This window comes from Culex pipiens, chromosome 1 (assembly GCF_016801865.2).
Source record: "Culex pipiens pallens isolate TS chromosome 1, TS_CPP_V2, whole genome shotgun sequence".
Lineage (NCBI taxonomy): Eukaryota > Metazoa > Arthropoda > Insecta > Diptera > Culicidae > Culex > Culex pipiens.
This window is the reverse complement of record NC_068937.1, coordinates 16,382,233-16,400,054: the sequence shown is the minus strand read 5'-3', so window position 1 is coordinate 16,400,054 and position 17,822 is coordinate 16,382,233. Positions and strand designations below refer to the sequence as shown.

The window sequence follows — 17,822 nt, the reverse complement described above, 5'->3', positions numbered from 1 at the left end:
TGCATGTTGTCAAACTAACTTATGTTATCTTACAATTTATTTGGAATCTTGTATTTATTTCAGATTTTTTTTTTAATTTTCCAGAAAATTTAAATATCTTGACCAAATTTTCAAACAAAATTCCATTGACATCCCTGCGCACGAGCAAATTTGGGAAGATGACTCATCCCGTCTTGACAGTTCGCCTTCGCGATAACCAAAACATTGCACACTAACACGCAGGATCACACCAGTGAAGCACACATTCATTCATGATTTCAGCAGCAACATAAAGAAGCCAGCCAAAATGATTCAACGTGCGAGTTGCCCGTGTAAGTGTGCCATCTCTGCGCTCTTTCATTAAGTGTGAGTGTGTGCTGGATGTATCAACACAACCGTACGCATGCAGTGTTGCTCGTTTTGGTTGAGTTTTAGGGTTTAATGTTGGGGACTGTATTTTTGTTGGAATTTTAAACGTTTTCTATGACAAAACGCCGCTGAATTTGTATGAAACTTTATTTAACTGAACTAACCTCAATTTTAATACAGACAAGTCATGGGAAACAACCTCGTCTACTTGTTCATCTCAGCTGGCAACCCTCCCATCATAGAAGGCTCTGCCTCTGTGTTGTCACTGTTGCAGTCACTCTGCCTGACGGAAGCACCCGTTTAGTGTGTGCGTAGAGTTGGTCCGAAGCAGTCAGAGTCAGTTCATTTACAGAGCTCCAAGTCCAAGTCGTCTAGGGGAAGTCGCAGGAAAAAGTGCAAAGAAAAATCTTTATCTTTTGTGCGACAAAACGAAACACGCAATAAGAAGAGGACGACTCCTTGTCGTGAGTTCTCGGAAGCAGGGCTGGGTTGGGCCGGAACGTAGTGCAACGGCCACGTCCGGACGAACCTCCCGCAGCTTGAGACGGGGACGGAGGTGCCACGGGAGTTTTTCTCCGTGGCGGAACGGGGGCGTTTACGTGGTGCTCGGTGTGTGGCGCAGGGAAGTTTCCGGAAGGGGGAGTTTCAGGGATCGATTGCGGGATCGGAAGACTCGAGCTGATTCGGCACTGGTGGCACCACCTTCCACAGGAGGAAAAGAAAGATGGTGAGTAGCCATTGCTGCTGCTCCTTGGGAAGTCTTCTTGCGGAGATGGCAGCAGCAGGTTCGGGCGCGGCAGTGCTGCCAGAAGGGTGGGGTTTGGAATCGGGGCTCTGAGGTTGAGTTAAAATTACAAATTTTGAAAAAAAAAAAATACATTAAAGAGATTCAACTTCTTCAACGTTTCACGAATACCTACTTCATGCTCAAGTTCATAACGTGGACGTGGATGTTAGTGATAAAGTGTTGCACTTCCCTATTGCGGACGTCGACTTCACGCTTCGAGAACCTTCGAATACAATTTGATGCTTTTTCAAAGCTGGAGTTTTTTTTAAAGGTCCAATAAACCAAATTTCCAGTTATTGCTTTTTGGGTGTTTTTGAAACCGCCTTGAGTCAGGCATTAAAAAACACTCAAAAAGCAAAAAAAACTTGTTTTTTTTACCTTAAAAAAAAAAAAAAATAACTCCAGAAAGGTTCAATAAACCAAAATTTTATTTCTTTTCAATTTTGGGTATTTTTGAAAACGTCTAAATGCGTTTTCTAAAACAACCCAAAAATCAAATAAATAAAATTTTGTTTTTGGACCAGAAAAAAAAAACTCCAAATTGAAAATATTCAGTGAACTCTGCTCACACCTAATGAAAACTTCAATTTGAGTGCGCAGGATTCACTGAATGTTTTAATTTTATTATTTGGTTCTTTTAGAAAAGTACAGAAGGGAAGTGTAAACATTGCGGTAAGTTGAATCTCTTAGATGTTTAAAAACATGAAGGCAATTTATTCATCATGGTGTGATTGTTGAAAACAAGTGATTATTGGAAATATGTAAAGAAGAATGAATGTTCAAATGAAGTGGTTCCTGATATTGAAGTTTCTAAGTAAAAGTGAGGTTAAAAACCATTAAAGCTATCTATTTATCATGGCGTGATTGTTGAAGTTGATGAAAGATTCCCGATAAAGAATTAATGAATGTTCAAATGAAGAGGTTTCTGATATTGAAGTTCCTAAGTAAAAGTGAGGTTAAAATCCATTAAAGCTATCTATTTATCATGGTGTGATTGTTGAAGTTGATGAAAGATTCCCGATAAAGAAGTAATGAATGTTCAAATGAAGAGTTTCCTGATATTGAAGTTCCTAAGTAAAAGTAAGGTCCAAAAACATTGTTGAAATGAAGTGATTATTGGAAATTGATGGAAAATTCCAGGTTAAGGAGTAATAAATGTTCAAATGAAGAGGTTCCTGATATTGAAGTTCCTAAGTAAAAGTAAGGTCCAAAAACATTGTTGAAATGAAGTGATTATTGGAAATTGATGAAGAATTCCAGGTTAAGGAGTAATGAATGTTCAAATGAAGAGGTTCCTGATATTGAAGTTTCTAAGTTAAAGTGAGATTAAAAACCATCTAAGCTGTAAATTTATCATGATGTGATTGTTGAAATGAAGTGATTATTGGAAGTTGATGAAAGATTCTCGATAAAGAAGTAATGAATGTTAAAATTTTGAGGTTCCTAACAAAGTAGTTTCATATACTGTCAAAAAATGTGCAAATTGCTAGAATAATTAGCAGCTACGCGGATCTCTAGTCAGCACCAACCATTCTAGGTCATGTGGTCAGCCGACTCAAGGACAAACCCGCAAATAAGGAAGAAGCACCTTCGCCCCGAAACCTGGTACCACTGCACGATCGACGTGATGACGTCGTAGTCGCCAAATCCAAGTCTACAAGAAAACCAGCCAAAAAGACATTGAAACTCGCTTCTTCTTGTGTGCGGTTTGTTATCGTGCACTCGTACACCGTCGAGAACCAGCTTAAGCTCACCAACACTCTTAAATCTCGCGCAGAGAGCTAAATATTTACTTATTTTTTCCCCGCAAAGTGACGACGACCGCAGATGTGTGCGGACTATGCGATAATACACTGAAGGGGGAAGGAAAGCTGTTTTTTCCACTGATAAAAGCGCAGCCTGGCGGTGGCGGTGACGCACCGCCGAGCGTCCAAACGGGTTCGGACGGGGAGAAATTTGCGCAAAAATAGTTCATTGACGGGCGGTGCGATGATCCGGGGACGGGTCAGATGTGCAGCAGCTCGATCGCGCACTGGTCAAGGTTTTCAAACCCCCCTATGCATACTCATTTCGAGTTCTCTCGCGCGGTTGAAAGGGAACGTGGAATTCACTGTAATAATATGGGTGTCGTATAGACCATCTACCTTACGTTGTTGTTGTTGATCGTGAAATTATGTCATTTGAATCGCGATCGCGACTAGCGCCAGACATGCAGCGCATGTTTCCGTTTGGGTGTGACAGCCGCACTGGCAGTTGGAATGTAGCGTTGACCGTGGGCTCATCTCGGCGTATAGAACTTAAATTTCCCCCCTTCCTCTCTCTTCTTCCTAGGCGGAGCCGACCGGCGACCTGCTCGCGATCGAGGCCCTCGTCAACGAGTTCTACCATCCGGGCACGTCGAACGCCCGCAAGCACACCATCGAAGGTCAGCTGCAGCAGTTCCAGCGGACCCCGCACTCCTGGCTCCTATGTCTGCAGAACCTGCCCCGTTTCAACAACCAGTACTTTTGGTTCTTCAACGTGTCCACGGTGGAGGTGACCATCCAGCAGCGATGGCCCGCGCTGGATGAGGCGGCCCGGGTGCAGCTGCGGGACGCCCTGTGGGCCACGTACGCGGCCTTTTCGCACGACATTCCGGGCATGCAGCGCGACAAGGTGGCCCAGCTGGTGGCGCTCGTTGGGAAGCGCCAGTTTCCGGAGGAGCATCCGGACTACATGAGTCAGGTGAGGCCCGCTGATGACCTTCTGCGTTGTGCAAGGGGGGATCGTGATGATTGATTTATGCGCGGCCTTGGAGGGCAGACAGACGGCGGTGATCGTGATCCTTGTTGTGGAGATACAAGAGTGTTGGAGAACATCTGGACGAAAGCTGGTCGAAAACACAGGAAACAATAGTGTGTAGTGAAGTTCCTGCGCACTGACGATGTATTAAAAAGTGGAAACTGCTGAAAAGCACATCTGGATGAAAGTTGATTTCAAAATTCGTGTATGGAAAACTCACAACAATGCCAACAAGTTCCAGATGGTGAAGTTCCTGAGCAATGACGATGTACTAAAACATGAAAACTGTTGGAATACGCTGAATGCGAGTTGATTTCAATGTTCGTGTATGAAAAACACAAGAATGCAAACAAGTTCCAGATCATGAAGTTCCTGAGCACCGGCGATGATGTATGAAGAACACACAAGAATGCAAACAAAATCCAGATGATAAAGTTCCTGTGATCAGCAATGATGTACTAAAACATGAAAACTGTAGAAATTCGTGTACGAAAAACACAAGAATGCAAACAAGTTCCAGATGGTGCGTTCATGAGCTCTGATGATTTACTAAAACATGCAATGCAAACAAGTTCCAGATGATGAAATTCCTGAGCTCTGATGATGTACTAAAACATGAAAACTGTAGAAATTCGTGTACGAAAAACATATTAATCAAACAATTTCCATATCAAGGTTGCTAATCGATAAAATTATCGTCTGACGATAACGATAATGGTTATCGTTATTGTTATTTCGATAATTCTATCGGCGATAATGTTATCGCCAGTAATGGACGATAACTAATTTTTAAAATCTTTCTAAAATTGATTAATTCAACCATATCATGTTAAATTTTCAATGCTTTCGCTAAGAATATATATTTTAAAAAATTTAGTAATTTTCAAAGCATAAATATGTAGTCAACATTGTTCACAAAATAACGTATTGTTCGAAAATACTCAAACGAAGCGAAATTTTATTTGCTTTTCAATTTATTACAGTTTTTATTTTGGAAAACACTAAAATTTTCACAAATTACCGTTTTTTTCGAAAAATACTTAAATTTTTTAAATATGAAATATGGGTATCAAACGAAGCGAAATTTTTCATGCTTTTTCACTTTATTAGATATTTTTTGGAAAATACTAAAATTATAACAAAATTCCGAGTTGTTGTGAAAATACTCAAATTTTCATAATTTGCAATATGGGTATCAAACGAATTGGAATTTCGAATGCTTTTTCAATTTATCAGTGTTTTTTTGAATATACTAAAATTTTCACAAATACAGTATTTTTTCGAAAATACTTAAATTTTCAAAATATGCAATATGGGTATCAAAGGGAGCGAAATTTTGCATGCTTTTTTACTGTATTAGAATGTTTGGGAAAATAACAAAATTTTCACATAATTCCGTGTTTTTGCGAAAACATTTAAATTTTCATAACTTGCAATATGGGTGTGAAACAAATTTTTAAAATTTAAGCATGTTTAAAAAATATGGAATTTAAAAAAAATTACAAGAAAAGCTTGTCTAAATCAAGTGAAAAAGCATAGAAAATTTTGCATATTGCAAATTATGGAAATTTGAGTAATTTCGATTATATACGGTATTTTGTAACAAAATTAGTAGGGGAAATTCTCGTATGTTTGACAGAATAACCACTTGCTCCTAACTCCATGTAACTTGCTGATATTTACTATTTAAACAACTAAATTTGCAAAATATGATAGAAACTTGCTTGGGCACTTCTTTTTGAGCTATTTATCAGTCGATTTCAGTTGAAAACGCTTTTAATGAGCTGTAATTGAATGTCAAATTGCTGATATGGCAACATTAAAGGCACACTGGGATTAGATGCTGTCCTCTATTTTCAAAAAAAAAAACCCTTTCTGGAAAAGCAAACGTGATTACGCTTCGTTTGATACCCATATTGCATATTTTCGAAAAAATACGGTAATATGTGAAAATTTTAGTGTTAAAAAAACAACTAATAAATTGAAAAAGCATACGAAATTTTGATTCGTTTGATACCCATATTGCAAATTATGACAATTTTAGTATTTTCCAAAAATTACGGTATTTTGTGAATTTTTGTATTTTACAAAAAATACTTTATTAAAATGAAAATAAAACATACAAAATTTCGCTTCGTTTAACACCCATATTGCAAATAATGAAAATTTGAGTTTTTTCAAAAAATACAGTATATTGTCACAGAGTAACCCAGAGGGAGCACTGGCATTTAATTTATGGTTGCGTTACGCGGTACATCGTGGTACATCGCCCCTTCAGCAAAATGTTGCTTGTCGTAACCCTCGGGCCAAACTGACGTTCAATGCGTTACATTTTTTTCACATCGATCTAGTAGGCTAGATGACATTTGAAGGCTGTCAAAAACTTTCACATTCCCAAAATCAACAAAGTTATTTTCTATGATGACTCTTAAATGAATAAAATTATAATTTGGAACAGAATACCAAAAAGATTGACACGAAAACTGTCTTGGTAATAAAGTGTGAGAATATTTTGCTGGAAGTGCTCTTACCTGTTACGGTGCACCATCCGATTGAAGTCGAATTTTCTACTTGTGACCAAACGCTGTGTTGCAATTTTGGGTGACTTGTTGCCAGAATCGGCAAATACTGGGGTTTACTTTATAGTTTCTTGCCGAGCCGAAACAGCGTTTATGGCTGAAAAGCTCCTTAACTAAGACAAATAACTAACTGATAAGTTCTTCAGCATTTTTTGGCGAATAACGTCAAGGGAACAACAAAGATATGGAAGTGTTGACACAATGAATTTCGGAGGTACATACATTACGTTTTGTTGTGTTGAAGTTTTTTTAGCTTTCTTCATCTCTGTGACTAGAGATTTTGTCAGTTTCATTGATGGAAGTTAGACTAAATGAAATGCTGAAGAAAAATGTATTGTTTTTCACGTGTATTTTCGTCATTCCAGTTGAAATATTGGAAAAATGTTTCGTGTGTATTTGGACAGCTTTTGCTGGAGCCACAGTAAGAGTGAAATTGACTCGAGACTCAGCTGTGAATTCATCGACCATTTATTTGAGCTAACGATGAGACTCCAGAAATGCCCAAACACCGACAGCATTCTTCTACTCTAGATCAGTATTTGATTATTCGGGAACTGCAAACAAAGATTAAGATTTTTCTTTTTGCTGAGCTCTTTAAGTTTAACATGATTTTTTCTATAAATTTTGAAAAGAGGAGCACACAGTTTCAACAACCAAAGCCATTCAAAGCTTTGCACTTGTCAAAACAAAGTCAAGTAGAAAAAACCTGAGTTTACTATGATGAAAAATTTTCTTAACCGGGCTGGTAACGCTCAAAACATAACGCCACAAGCTGCTACGATTCCAAAGGGTAAAGCCGTAACGGAGCCAAACATTTCAATGACTTTTGTTCGGACTGCTCCCTCTGGATTACTCTGTGATATTGTGTTCAATTTTGAGCACATAATTTATATTGCTTACTGGCCGATGCACGAAGTGATTTGATTACATTTTTTTGGTACACCGCCAACGTCAAACCATACAAAATTGCTGTCGGATCTTTTCCGGGAGAGATCCGGAAAAAAAGATCCGGCAGCAATTTTGTATGGTCTGACGTTTGCTGAGGGTGCCAAAAAGTTTGGTTATGTTCTGCTTGCAAATCACGATTCTCCTTCGCTTCGACTGACAGAAGGTAAAAGCCACCGAACTACCGCGGTGTAAACATTAGAAAGTTGAATTCTTGACTTTTTTTGATAAGGTCCTATAAACAAATGTAAACATTGAGTGTATCCCGCTTACTCCTTGTACTTTGACATAAGGTGTGAAAGGGATACACTCAATGTTTACAAATGTTTTTAGGACCTTATCAAAAAAAAAGTCAATATTTTCCAAAAAGTCAGCTTAAACTCAAGGCATCCTTTGACAACATCCGAAAATTTGTTCTGCGGCTGTCATGCGGCCATTTTTCTGCGGTCATATCAGCGTGCGTGAACTCTAATTATTAACGCCCGCGATAATGCTTTGAAACTTATCACATTTTCAAAAAATATATTTTTAGTGAAAGCATTGAAAATGATATGGTTGAATTATTCGATTTAAGATAGACTTTTATAATCAATTATCGTCCATTATCGGCGATAAGATTATCGCCGATAGAATTATCGCAATAACGATAACAATAGAACTATCGTTATCGTTAGCGAGCCTCGATAATTTTATCGTTAACAACCTTGTTCCATATAATGAATATCCAGAGCACATAACAACGGTTGAGTTCAGTGCTTGAAAAACACAACAATGCTAACAAGTTCCTGGTGATGAAATTTCTGAAAACTGATGATGTAAATGAAAACTTATAAGTTGAGCTAAAATATGAAAACCTTGGAAACCACTTCAAGATAGAAGAGAATTCAAAAATTGTGTATGAAAAACACAAAAAGATGTTCTGAAAACATGGAATCTGTTGACAACACTTGTGGAAGTGAAGAGATCTCAAATCGAGTTCTATTACTTGAATGAAAACTTTTGAAAACAAACAATCTTGATGAGAAGAGAACTCGAAATGCATCAATGTATGGTTTTACCCTTTGTTTGACTGAACACAATTAAGAGTGTAACAAACGTTTGATAGCTGACGCGAGAATGTAAACAACAACAAAAGTGTGCGATCGAGCGAAGCGGTGCAGACGGAACTTATTCCTGGCAAAACAATGGCCACTTAAAAGCATGCAAGTTCTACAGAGCAAAATCATGCGGCTTATCCTAAGATGTGATCGACTGACGCCAGGTTGAAGCAACGAATCGAGTACAACACCCTTGTTTTTGTTTTTCGTATGATGGAAAGGATGGCACCAAAATACTTGACGGAAGCTATGGTACGCGGAAGGGATATCCATGAGCATGACACTAGAAGAGCTGAAGATCTCAGATTGCCAAATTTAAATGTAGCTTCAAGGAGTTCGTACGGCAACGGCCGTTAGAACCGAATAGAAGTGACCCTCGATGGTATTGTGAGGAAGAGCATGTTATGACGGTCGGCCGTCTTCATTATCGGAGAAGCATATAGATCGTCACGATTCCTTGCTCAAATTTTGTTCAAGAACCGCATTCAAACAAAACCGTTCTTTTTAGGTCCTCGAGCTGCTCAAGAGCAAGTTCACGCTGGGCGTGACGCTACTGCGCGCCACCTCGGACGAGATCACCAGCACCAAGGCGGACATCACGAGCGAGCGGCAAAAGTACCTCTCGTACTGCGTCTCGATGTACCTGCCGGCGACGTTCGAGATCCTGCAGCGGTACGCCGAGCTGTGCATCAATCGAACTATTAGTAAGAACGGAATCGCCAGCATGGCCCATCTGCCGGTACCGTTCGGGGACGACTCGCGGCTGGAGCAAGCGACGACGGATCTGCTGGTGTGCGTGCAGCAGATCTTCTCGTGGGCACCGCTGGACAACGTGACGGCGCCGGAGTTTTTCCAGAGTTTGTTCATGCTGGCGCGGTGGAACGAGGTGTACAACGATGTGTCGATATCGGCGTTGACGACCATTTCGGAGCTATTTTACCGACAGAAGCCGCTGCCGCTGCCGACGGTGATCGCGACGGGGGTGATCGAGCTGTTGCAGCAGCCGACGCTGAAGCTGTCGAACGAGCTGTACCAGGACAAGCTGACGGAGCTGTTGCGGCTGTTTACGACGCAGCAGTGGGTTCGGTGGAGCAAGGATCCACACTTTCCTGCCATAAGTTATTTGAACTGCCTGTTTCAGTACACGTTTTATGGGTATGGGGCGTTGGCGTTTACGGAGCGGTTGACGATCTGGACGCCGATCGTGAGGGGCTTCTCGAGTGATTGTGGGGGTTCGGTTTCGAGTGGGAAGCACGCGGATAAGCTGCTGGCGTTGGCTTCGGGGACGGTAAAGCGGATGTTGTTCCAGTACGATTTTGATCAGCAGCTGGACATGTTGGACGGGGAGGAGCTGGACGACGATAATGAGACGGAGTTGCAGCACTTTTTCAACCAGTGCATCGATACGATCGCGCAGATTGCGGAGATTGAGCCGGTGAGGGTGTACGACGTGGTGTTTTCGGAGTTTGCTTCGGATGTGGCGGGTCCGTACGCGACGGTGCTTTCGACGGTTGGGCTGATTAGTGGTGGTCATTTGCAGGCTGCGTACGATGAGGATGGTCGCAACGGGTTGCGGTGCAAGTTTCGTGATTTCATATCGTTGTGCCAGTTGATTGCGCGGATCAGTCCGTTGCTGCACGAGCGATCGGAGAAGGTCGGCGATACGCTGGGTCAGCTGATCGAGTCGTTGGTGAAGCTGGTGGAGACGGTTTCGGGTGCGGCTGGGGACCCGATGGAGTACTTTTTCATGCATTTACCGGCGCTAGCGGGTGAGATGGTGGACGTGGTCAGTCAGACGATGATCACGCTGCGGAGTCTGCTGCTGGTGGCGCACATCCCGTTTGGGGAGGCTGAAATGATGCATTTCGTGGGTTGCATTCCGAGGTTTCTGCTGCCGCCACAAAAGGTCAAGCGGGACCAGCTGCGGATGCTGACGAGTGCGGCGGCCCAGCTATTGCTCAGTGTAAGTGCCAATTTGCGACCAAAATACCTCGTACAAGCTATTAAACCGTTGGTGCACAGTGACCTGCGGCATTTGGAGCGGCCAACGGCACTGACCGTTCGTCGAGCGATCTGCAACTGCTTCGTGCTGCCATGGGTTGGGTGTTCCGTACCGGAACAGAACTACGAAGGTCGAGCGGCGTTACTCCAAGAGTACATTGCATTTATCGCCGGGGATTTGATCAGGCTTGACCTGGGTCACGGTTTCAGCAACGGTGGCACCACCAACCCCTCCCTAGACTACGGCCAAGAGGAGAAGATCGTTGCGGTGGCTACGTCCGTGCTCGGCATGTTGCGAGACCTGCTCGACTACTACCAGGAGCAGAGCAGTCCCGTCAAGCAGATGCTGGCAGCCGCGTTCCGACCTGTGATAGAGAAAACTCTCACCATTTACAGTGCTGCCAGCAGCAAGAACTGCGCCCTCATCGAGCGCATCTTCGACTTCTGCCTCGGCATCATCCGCACCCTTCAGGTTCAGCTCGGCCAGCTGTTCCTCAAGAACATCATCCTCCTGTTCCTCGGCAAGACCAAGTCCGAGCAAATCACCGCCCAGAGGTTCCGCTCGCTCGACATCCTGCTCAAAATGTTCCTCCTGATTGTCGAACAACCCGGCAACGTCTCCCTCCTGCCAGACATCCTCAACTTCTCCATCGAGCACGTACTCCCGCTCGTCTTCGCCCAAGAACACACCCCCGCCAAAAGCGAACAAAACGGCCACGCCGACGCCAGCCTCTCCCTCTACCTGCTCTTCAACGGCATCCTGCTCCACCGGTGGCAATACTTTTACAAATCCAGCGTGCTCAAACAGTTCACCCCCAGCGTGTCGGCCGCCCTCGGCAACCACCAGCCCACATCCGGACTCGACCACCCGGACCAGTTCACCGCCATCATGAACGCGTACGGCCAGGCCATCGTGTGCGCCAACGATCCGCACGTCACCCGCGCCACCCTCCAATCCCTCCAGGCCCTCAACGACCGGTGGAAACTGTACGGGCGGGAGTTTTTCCGCCAGAACCTGCTCCAATCGTTCGAGGCGGCCATCATCAAGGCGCTGCTCGCGCCCGAAGGCATTCTGCACTACGAGCTGTTCCTGGCGGTGCTGTACAGCATGGGCGAGGTGGACATGAAGCGACTGCACGAGACGTTCGCCGGGATCGGATTTCCGGCCGTGTCGCAGCAGGTCGAGCAGGTGTGCCTGTCGACGGTGAGTTGCGGCAAGGGGATTCGGGGGGAAGTTTGAGTGAATCAGAGTGAGTAGGTGAGAGCGTGAGAGTCAGTGAGTCACTCACTTAGTCGGTGAGTGAGTGAGTGAATAAGAATGAGTAAAAATATCAGAGTGAGTGAGTTTATCGGAGTAAGTGAGTGTATCATTCTGGTGAGGTGAGAATAACAAATTGAATGTCAGCTTAACAACAGTTCCGCTGTTATAACAAAAACTGTTATTGTTGTTGTTGTTATATCAAAAACTGTTATTGTTGTCGCGTTTTATTAATTCATTTGCTGTACTTTTTTGCTTTTGATTAGTCTATTGCAGTAAAACAGAATAATAAATAACCATAAGAGTTATTTTTCTAACATTCCTCTGTAATTGGTTTCACGATTTTAACGTTTCGGGCGTGCACCATCTTCGCTTAAAAATCTCGACAGAGCGAATTCTCTGCATTCGAACTAGTGAACTCATTTGCGCTAATCGGGACGACTGACAGCAGTCAAAAACACGAAACCACCTTCTCTGGAATCGTCTCATTGGCTGATGCACGAAATTATTTGTTTACCTTTTTTTCGGCACCCTCCGCCAACGTCAAATCATACAAAGTTATTGCCGGATCTTTTCCGGGAGAGATCCGGGAAATTTGTGTTTATTTTACGTTTGCTGAGGGTGTCGAAAAGTTTGGTTATGTACTGCTTGCAAAAGACAATAATGAGGTGGAAATGTCATCTGCCGGCTGACATCTGATTTTGATATTTGAGCTGTTTGAGTGATTTTAAATTCGAATACGTTCGAATGAGCGAACATTCGAACCTGGATGCTGAATAGTGGTTCGCAAAATGGCCTTAATTTTGAACTGTCAAAGTGGAACCAATTTACTGTTCGCCAAAAGTAGAGAGTATTGTGATCGATCATAAAAATTGTTTATTTTTTTTTGCAAGAATGAAAAATGTGTGGCTTTTGAGGACATGGGGTTGAAGGCAAAACATACTTAAGAAAGTTGAAGGCGAGATCGTATTTTTATATGATATGAATGAAAGTTGTTTATAGTGTCGATGCGGTTGTATCAATCCAGAAGTGATCTTCATTGTTTGATTCCGTTTGAAAACCTGATTTAGTGAAAATTATTTTTGTTTGTTGGATCAGCTTCACTACACAGCAAAAAATCCGATGGTAAAATCGCATGCAAAAGCATGCACATCACCTTCGTCAAAATAAACACTAAATATACTGCATGTACAATTTTTGCAAACACAAAAAAAAGTTGCAACCGAAGGAATTCAAACCCCGCACCAACAGTACGGACTGACGCCTTAGCCCACTCGGCCATCAGACCGATGAAAAGCTGTAAGGATAAACGCATATATGAGCTTGACATTCCGGTCAAGTAGGTTTCCCATACTCATGGCTACATATTTCAGGATGTAAAATCACATAAAATTGCATAAAATAATGTAATATTTATTTTACACCCATGCCTTTTACATGCAGCTGGATTACTACTTTTTTAGCTGTGTAGAATTAGTGATGTTTGCTGGATCAGGAAGAGCTGCAGGGTTCCAAAATCAGCCAGGGAATTCATCTGCCAGGGAATTCATCTGCGACTTCCATAAAAAAAAATTTCTAGCTGATTGAAACGTGACCATTTTCCAGCAAAAAATGTAAAAAAGTAGACAAAATAAAACACATACTACTGATTATAAAACAGCTCATTTACCAATAAGAAAAAAGTCATGTTTTTGCTTGAAAATCCTCCTACTTTGTAGATGTAAACAAAGTGGGATCATTCGAAAATTACGTTACGCATTATCTCTATTAGCGAATTAGCGTATCAGCTAATCTGACTTATTTCAATGAACCCTTTTCATTCATCTGAATAACTTAATTATCACATGAAATCCAGGCGTTTTTCGTGTTAAGTGGATTTTTTTCACTATTGAAATATTTCAAAAAAAAAAATATTTAAATTATAATAATGACAAAATAGTTTCAAGACGAGTCAAGAATTTTGGCCATGACAAATATGTTCAAAGGATTTGTCTCTTCATAAATTTTGCTTGAAGCATGACTTTTAGAGAAACTGGATTTTTCTTTGGAATAAAATTTAAAACATAGAAATGTCAATAATTCGAATAAAAAATATTTTTTGAACTTAAATCCAAACCCAAAGATTAAAGAATCTCCATTTTTTTATATTTTGGTCTAAGAAAAATATTTGAAATTTTATTGTTTTTATATCTTTGTCATTTCTATTTTTCCTATTAGGCCGATGCAAATATTTAAAAAAGTTTTTGTCCCTCGGCCCTGGCCAAGGTCAAGGGGGGGGGGGGGGGGGGTATCGAAAAAAAAAAATATTTTGCAGCAAAAATTTTCAAAAAATCTTAAGATTTTTTAATAAACCCAAACATGCTAAAAATGATTTTAAACGCAGAAGAATGTATTTTAATTTGATTTCAACTGGTTGCACTTGAATTTTCATTGAAATTTTGAAGTTTATTGTAACAATATTTTTTTGCCCCCTGATTTTTCGGGCCAATTTTGAAGGGGGGGGGGGGGGGATGACAAAAACTTTTAAAAATATTTGTACCAGCCTTAACAAATTTTCAAAATGAGCCATAAAATGTTATGTTTTTTAAAGTTTTTAATATATTTTTAAATGTTGAATGTTCGATTTTTGTCTTGAAACCGAAATTATGAGTGCATTTTTAAAGTATTTTTGCCATATTTTTTGTGTTGTTCCATTTTTAACTAAAATTGTAAAAAACCCAAAATTTAGAAAAACAGTAATATTGCAATATTTTTTTAAGGCACGAAAATCCTATTATTTGAGGTTCTGGAGAAGTCGGGTCGAGAATTTGAAGATAGCATTTGAGTGACCACCCTGTTTTGTTCTATGAAAAATTTTACTTTCATGTCTTCTTTTATTGTTTCTTATTGAATATTTTAAATGAATATATCTAGAGTTTTTGTTAAAAACATCCTTTTTAGTTTCCTTTTATATTTTTACGGTCACTTTTTCAATTTGTTGCTTGTTTTTTACTTTTTTTGCTGTTATCATTTAAATGGTAAAAAATCGAAGTAACAAAAAATGGGACATCACAAAAATTACTGCATACTTCTTTCTACTTAAAATGTACAAACTGTTGACCCCTTAAAAAATGCAATTTTTAAAAGCATTGGCACAACAAGTTAAACTTCCAACAAAAAAAAATCTAAAATTTCAAGAATTCTTCTTTCGATTTTTTTTTCAAACATCAAAAATTAATTGACAATGGATCGGGAATTTTGAAATTTTGATCTTTTCGAATTTTGAAATTTTGATCTTTTCGCTTTATAAAATTTAGTAATATCAAAATATGTTATTCCCAATTTATTTCCACCTCTACAGGAACGTGAGTGTATCAGTGTGAGTGAGTGAATGAGTGAATAAGTGAGTGAGTGAATGAGTAAGTTAGTGTATCAGAGTGAGTGAGCGAATGAATGAGTGTATCAGTGCGGGTGAGTGAATTACTTACTGATACTATCAGAGAGAGTGAGCGAATGAGTGAGTGAGTGAGTGCATCAATGTGAGTAAGTAAGATGATAAATGATTGAGTGATTGAGTAAATGAGTAAGTGAGATTATTAAAGGGAGAGAGTGTTTCATAACAATCAAAAGGTCGCCGATAAGTGAATGAGTGATTGCATCTAAGTGATTGAGTTCATTAAAGTGTGTAAATAAATCAGAGTGAGTGAGTTTCAGCACGAGTTTGTTAGTGAGTAAGTGTATTAGAGTGAGTAAGTGAGTGTATCAACTGAGTGAATGTATGAGAGTCAATGAGTGTATCAGAGTGAGTGAGAATATTAAAGAGAGTGAGTGTTTTAAAGTGAGTAAGTGAGAGAGTCAATGTTTAAGTGAGTGAGTGAGCATATCAGAGTAAATGAGTAAGTGAGTTAGAATAAGAGTGTGAGTGAGTATGCTAAATATGGTGTGAGTAAGTACATAAGAGTGAGTGAGTTAATCAGAGTTAGTGAGTCTGTGAGTGATTCTTGGCTTGTTGAGTTTTCGTTTTTGAAGTTGAACATTAGTGAAGTGTGAGTGAGTGTGTGAGTAAGTTGATGAGATTTAGTGAGTAAGTGAATGAGTGAGTGATTCAGTGTGTGAATCAGAATGAGTGAGTCAATGAGTGAATTTTGACGTTTATTTTGTTTAGCTCTGGAGTTAATATTATCAAAAAATTAAAATGAAACTTTCCCAACCTTCCACAGGACTACCCCACGTTCGCCCATCGCATGAACCAGCTCATCCAGGACACCAAATGTGGTCAGCTCAACGGAACGGCCTAAAATTTGTGGGGTTTCCCACAACAAGTCAAAAGCCAACTTGAGCCACAGATATCATCCTAAATTGCAGTCAGTCGCGGTAAGTCAGTCACGCCACACACAAACTAAGAAAAGAAAAAACAACTCACATTCACACACACACACGCCCACAAGAGAAGAAGAAGATGAACATCTTTCCTAGCGGAGCGTTTCTCTGCGAGAAATAGGCGTTCGTGGGAAACGCGTGGGACAGTACTGAAATTCACGAAAATTCCATATTTTACTAAAATTGATCAAGCAAAATCAAGCAAACTAAGTGTAATTCAATGGAGGACAACGCCCCCCGTTGAGATAGGCTAGTTTTACGTTTCAAAAGTCCAAGTTTGCGTTGGACGAACCAAGTCTAAAATGAAAATTACGCGCATTAAATACGTATGAAGCAAAAACAAATTAGACAAAACTAAACTACTAAAAAAAAAAACAAAATGTCAGTTAGGCAGGTAAGGCTTCGCTCGAATTCGAAAGAGGAGAATGTTTCGTTCTTTAGGTTTTCTTTAAACATTTTAACGTTTTGTGTTTATTACTTTATTCGTGTTTAAGTTATATTATCAGGTCAAACTTGCTTTACACAGTTTAATTAAAAAAGGAGAATCAAAGTCGTGTGCAAAAGAAAACGCAAACTCTCTTCACATCTAAGTCGTACGTAAAGTTATTGAAAAACTAGGGATATTTTATTTTACAATGTCAAGTTGTAACATGTGATACTGAGAATTATAAGATTACGTTTAAAATCTCGCTTTATTTTTCAAATCAAAAAAGTAAGCTCTGTTTCTATCGCTTCTCTACTTTCAATCTTTTCCCTTAACATCAGTTGTTTCGTTTCTCGTTTCTATTTTACATTTAGTTTTATCAGATTATTCTACCCTTTCTCCAATTTAACCTTCGCTTTCAAATTAGGATTTTATCAAATTTAGCTGATACAAGTAAGGTATAACTTAAATATATTAAAAAGGAAGTAGTATTACAAATATGGTTTCCTATAAAAAAGAAAGAAGAAGAAAAACAAGTACGCCCGATTAGAGTGTTTAATTATATTGTATACACATGCCTCTATTTTCCATGAAGATAATTTCCAGGAAATTTAGCAATAAAAAAATGCATTAACATTATCGATCAATCGTGAAAAGCACACGTCGTTCTTCAATCCGAAAGTTCCTTTTCCACAAAAAAGCTCTCAACCATTCAACAACCATGCGTCTCCATGGTTTTTAGATTTTGCTGAGCTTTTTATCGCTTCTCGGTTGGTGTTCATCGGAAAGCGCTCGTTGGGGAAAAGTTCACTCGGATGAACCGCGCAAAGCGCGCGATTTTATTCAAGCGGTGAACACTGACCACGTGTTTGGGAGGAAAGTTGGATAATTGGATGATTGAGCAAAAGGTCCATGATTATGAAAAATATCTCATTTCTTAATATTTTAAATTTGAAAGTAAGGGAAAATCACGTATTTTTGGCTGAATTTAATACTAGAGCAATTCTCTAGTATTAATTGGGCTTCTTAAAAAAATAAATTTTTACAATTTTTATTTGGATGGAAATTTTTTTAGTAACATTCGTTCATCATATAATTTTGGCAACCGTCTATTCAAAAACTAACTTAGTCCACCTATGTGGTTTATGCCTTCCTCACAGTTTACCAACAATTGGTAAGGCTTCATCCATAAAGTACGTCACGCTAAAATCAGCCAAAATTTACCCCCCCTCCCCCCTTTGTC

At 40.0% G+C, this 17,822-nt stretch overlaps 1 protein-coding gene across 2 annotated transcripts; it reads left to right on the top strand.

The window, feature by feature from the left end:
- The first annotated feature begins 657 nt into the window (after nucleotides 1–657).
- On the top strand, nucleotides 658–16,853 carry LOC120431148 (exportin-6-A). Of its 2 annotated transcripts, none has more exons than XM_039596288.2 (4): nucleotides 658–1,075; nucleotides 3,467–3,859; nucleotides 9,046–11,742; nucleotides 15,996–16,853. In XM_039596288.2, exons 1-4 carry the CDS (start codon nucleotides 1,073–1,075, stop codon nucleotides 16,071–16,073), a joined length of 3,171 nt encoding a protein of 1,056 aa, XP_039452222.1. In that variant the 5' UTR covers nucleotides 658–1,072; the 3' UTR covers nucleotides 16,074–16,853. The 2 variants fall into 2 exon arrangements, with proteins under 2 accessions (XP_039452222.1, XP_039452221.1); XM_039596287.2 differs by lacking the exon at nucleotides 658–1,075 and adding an exon at nucleotides 3,185–3,395.
- Nucleotides 16,854–17,822: the final 969 nt, after the last annotated feature.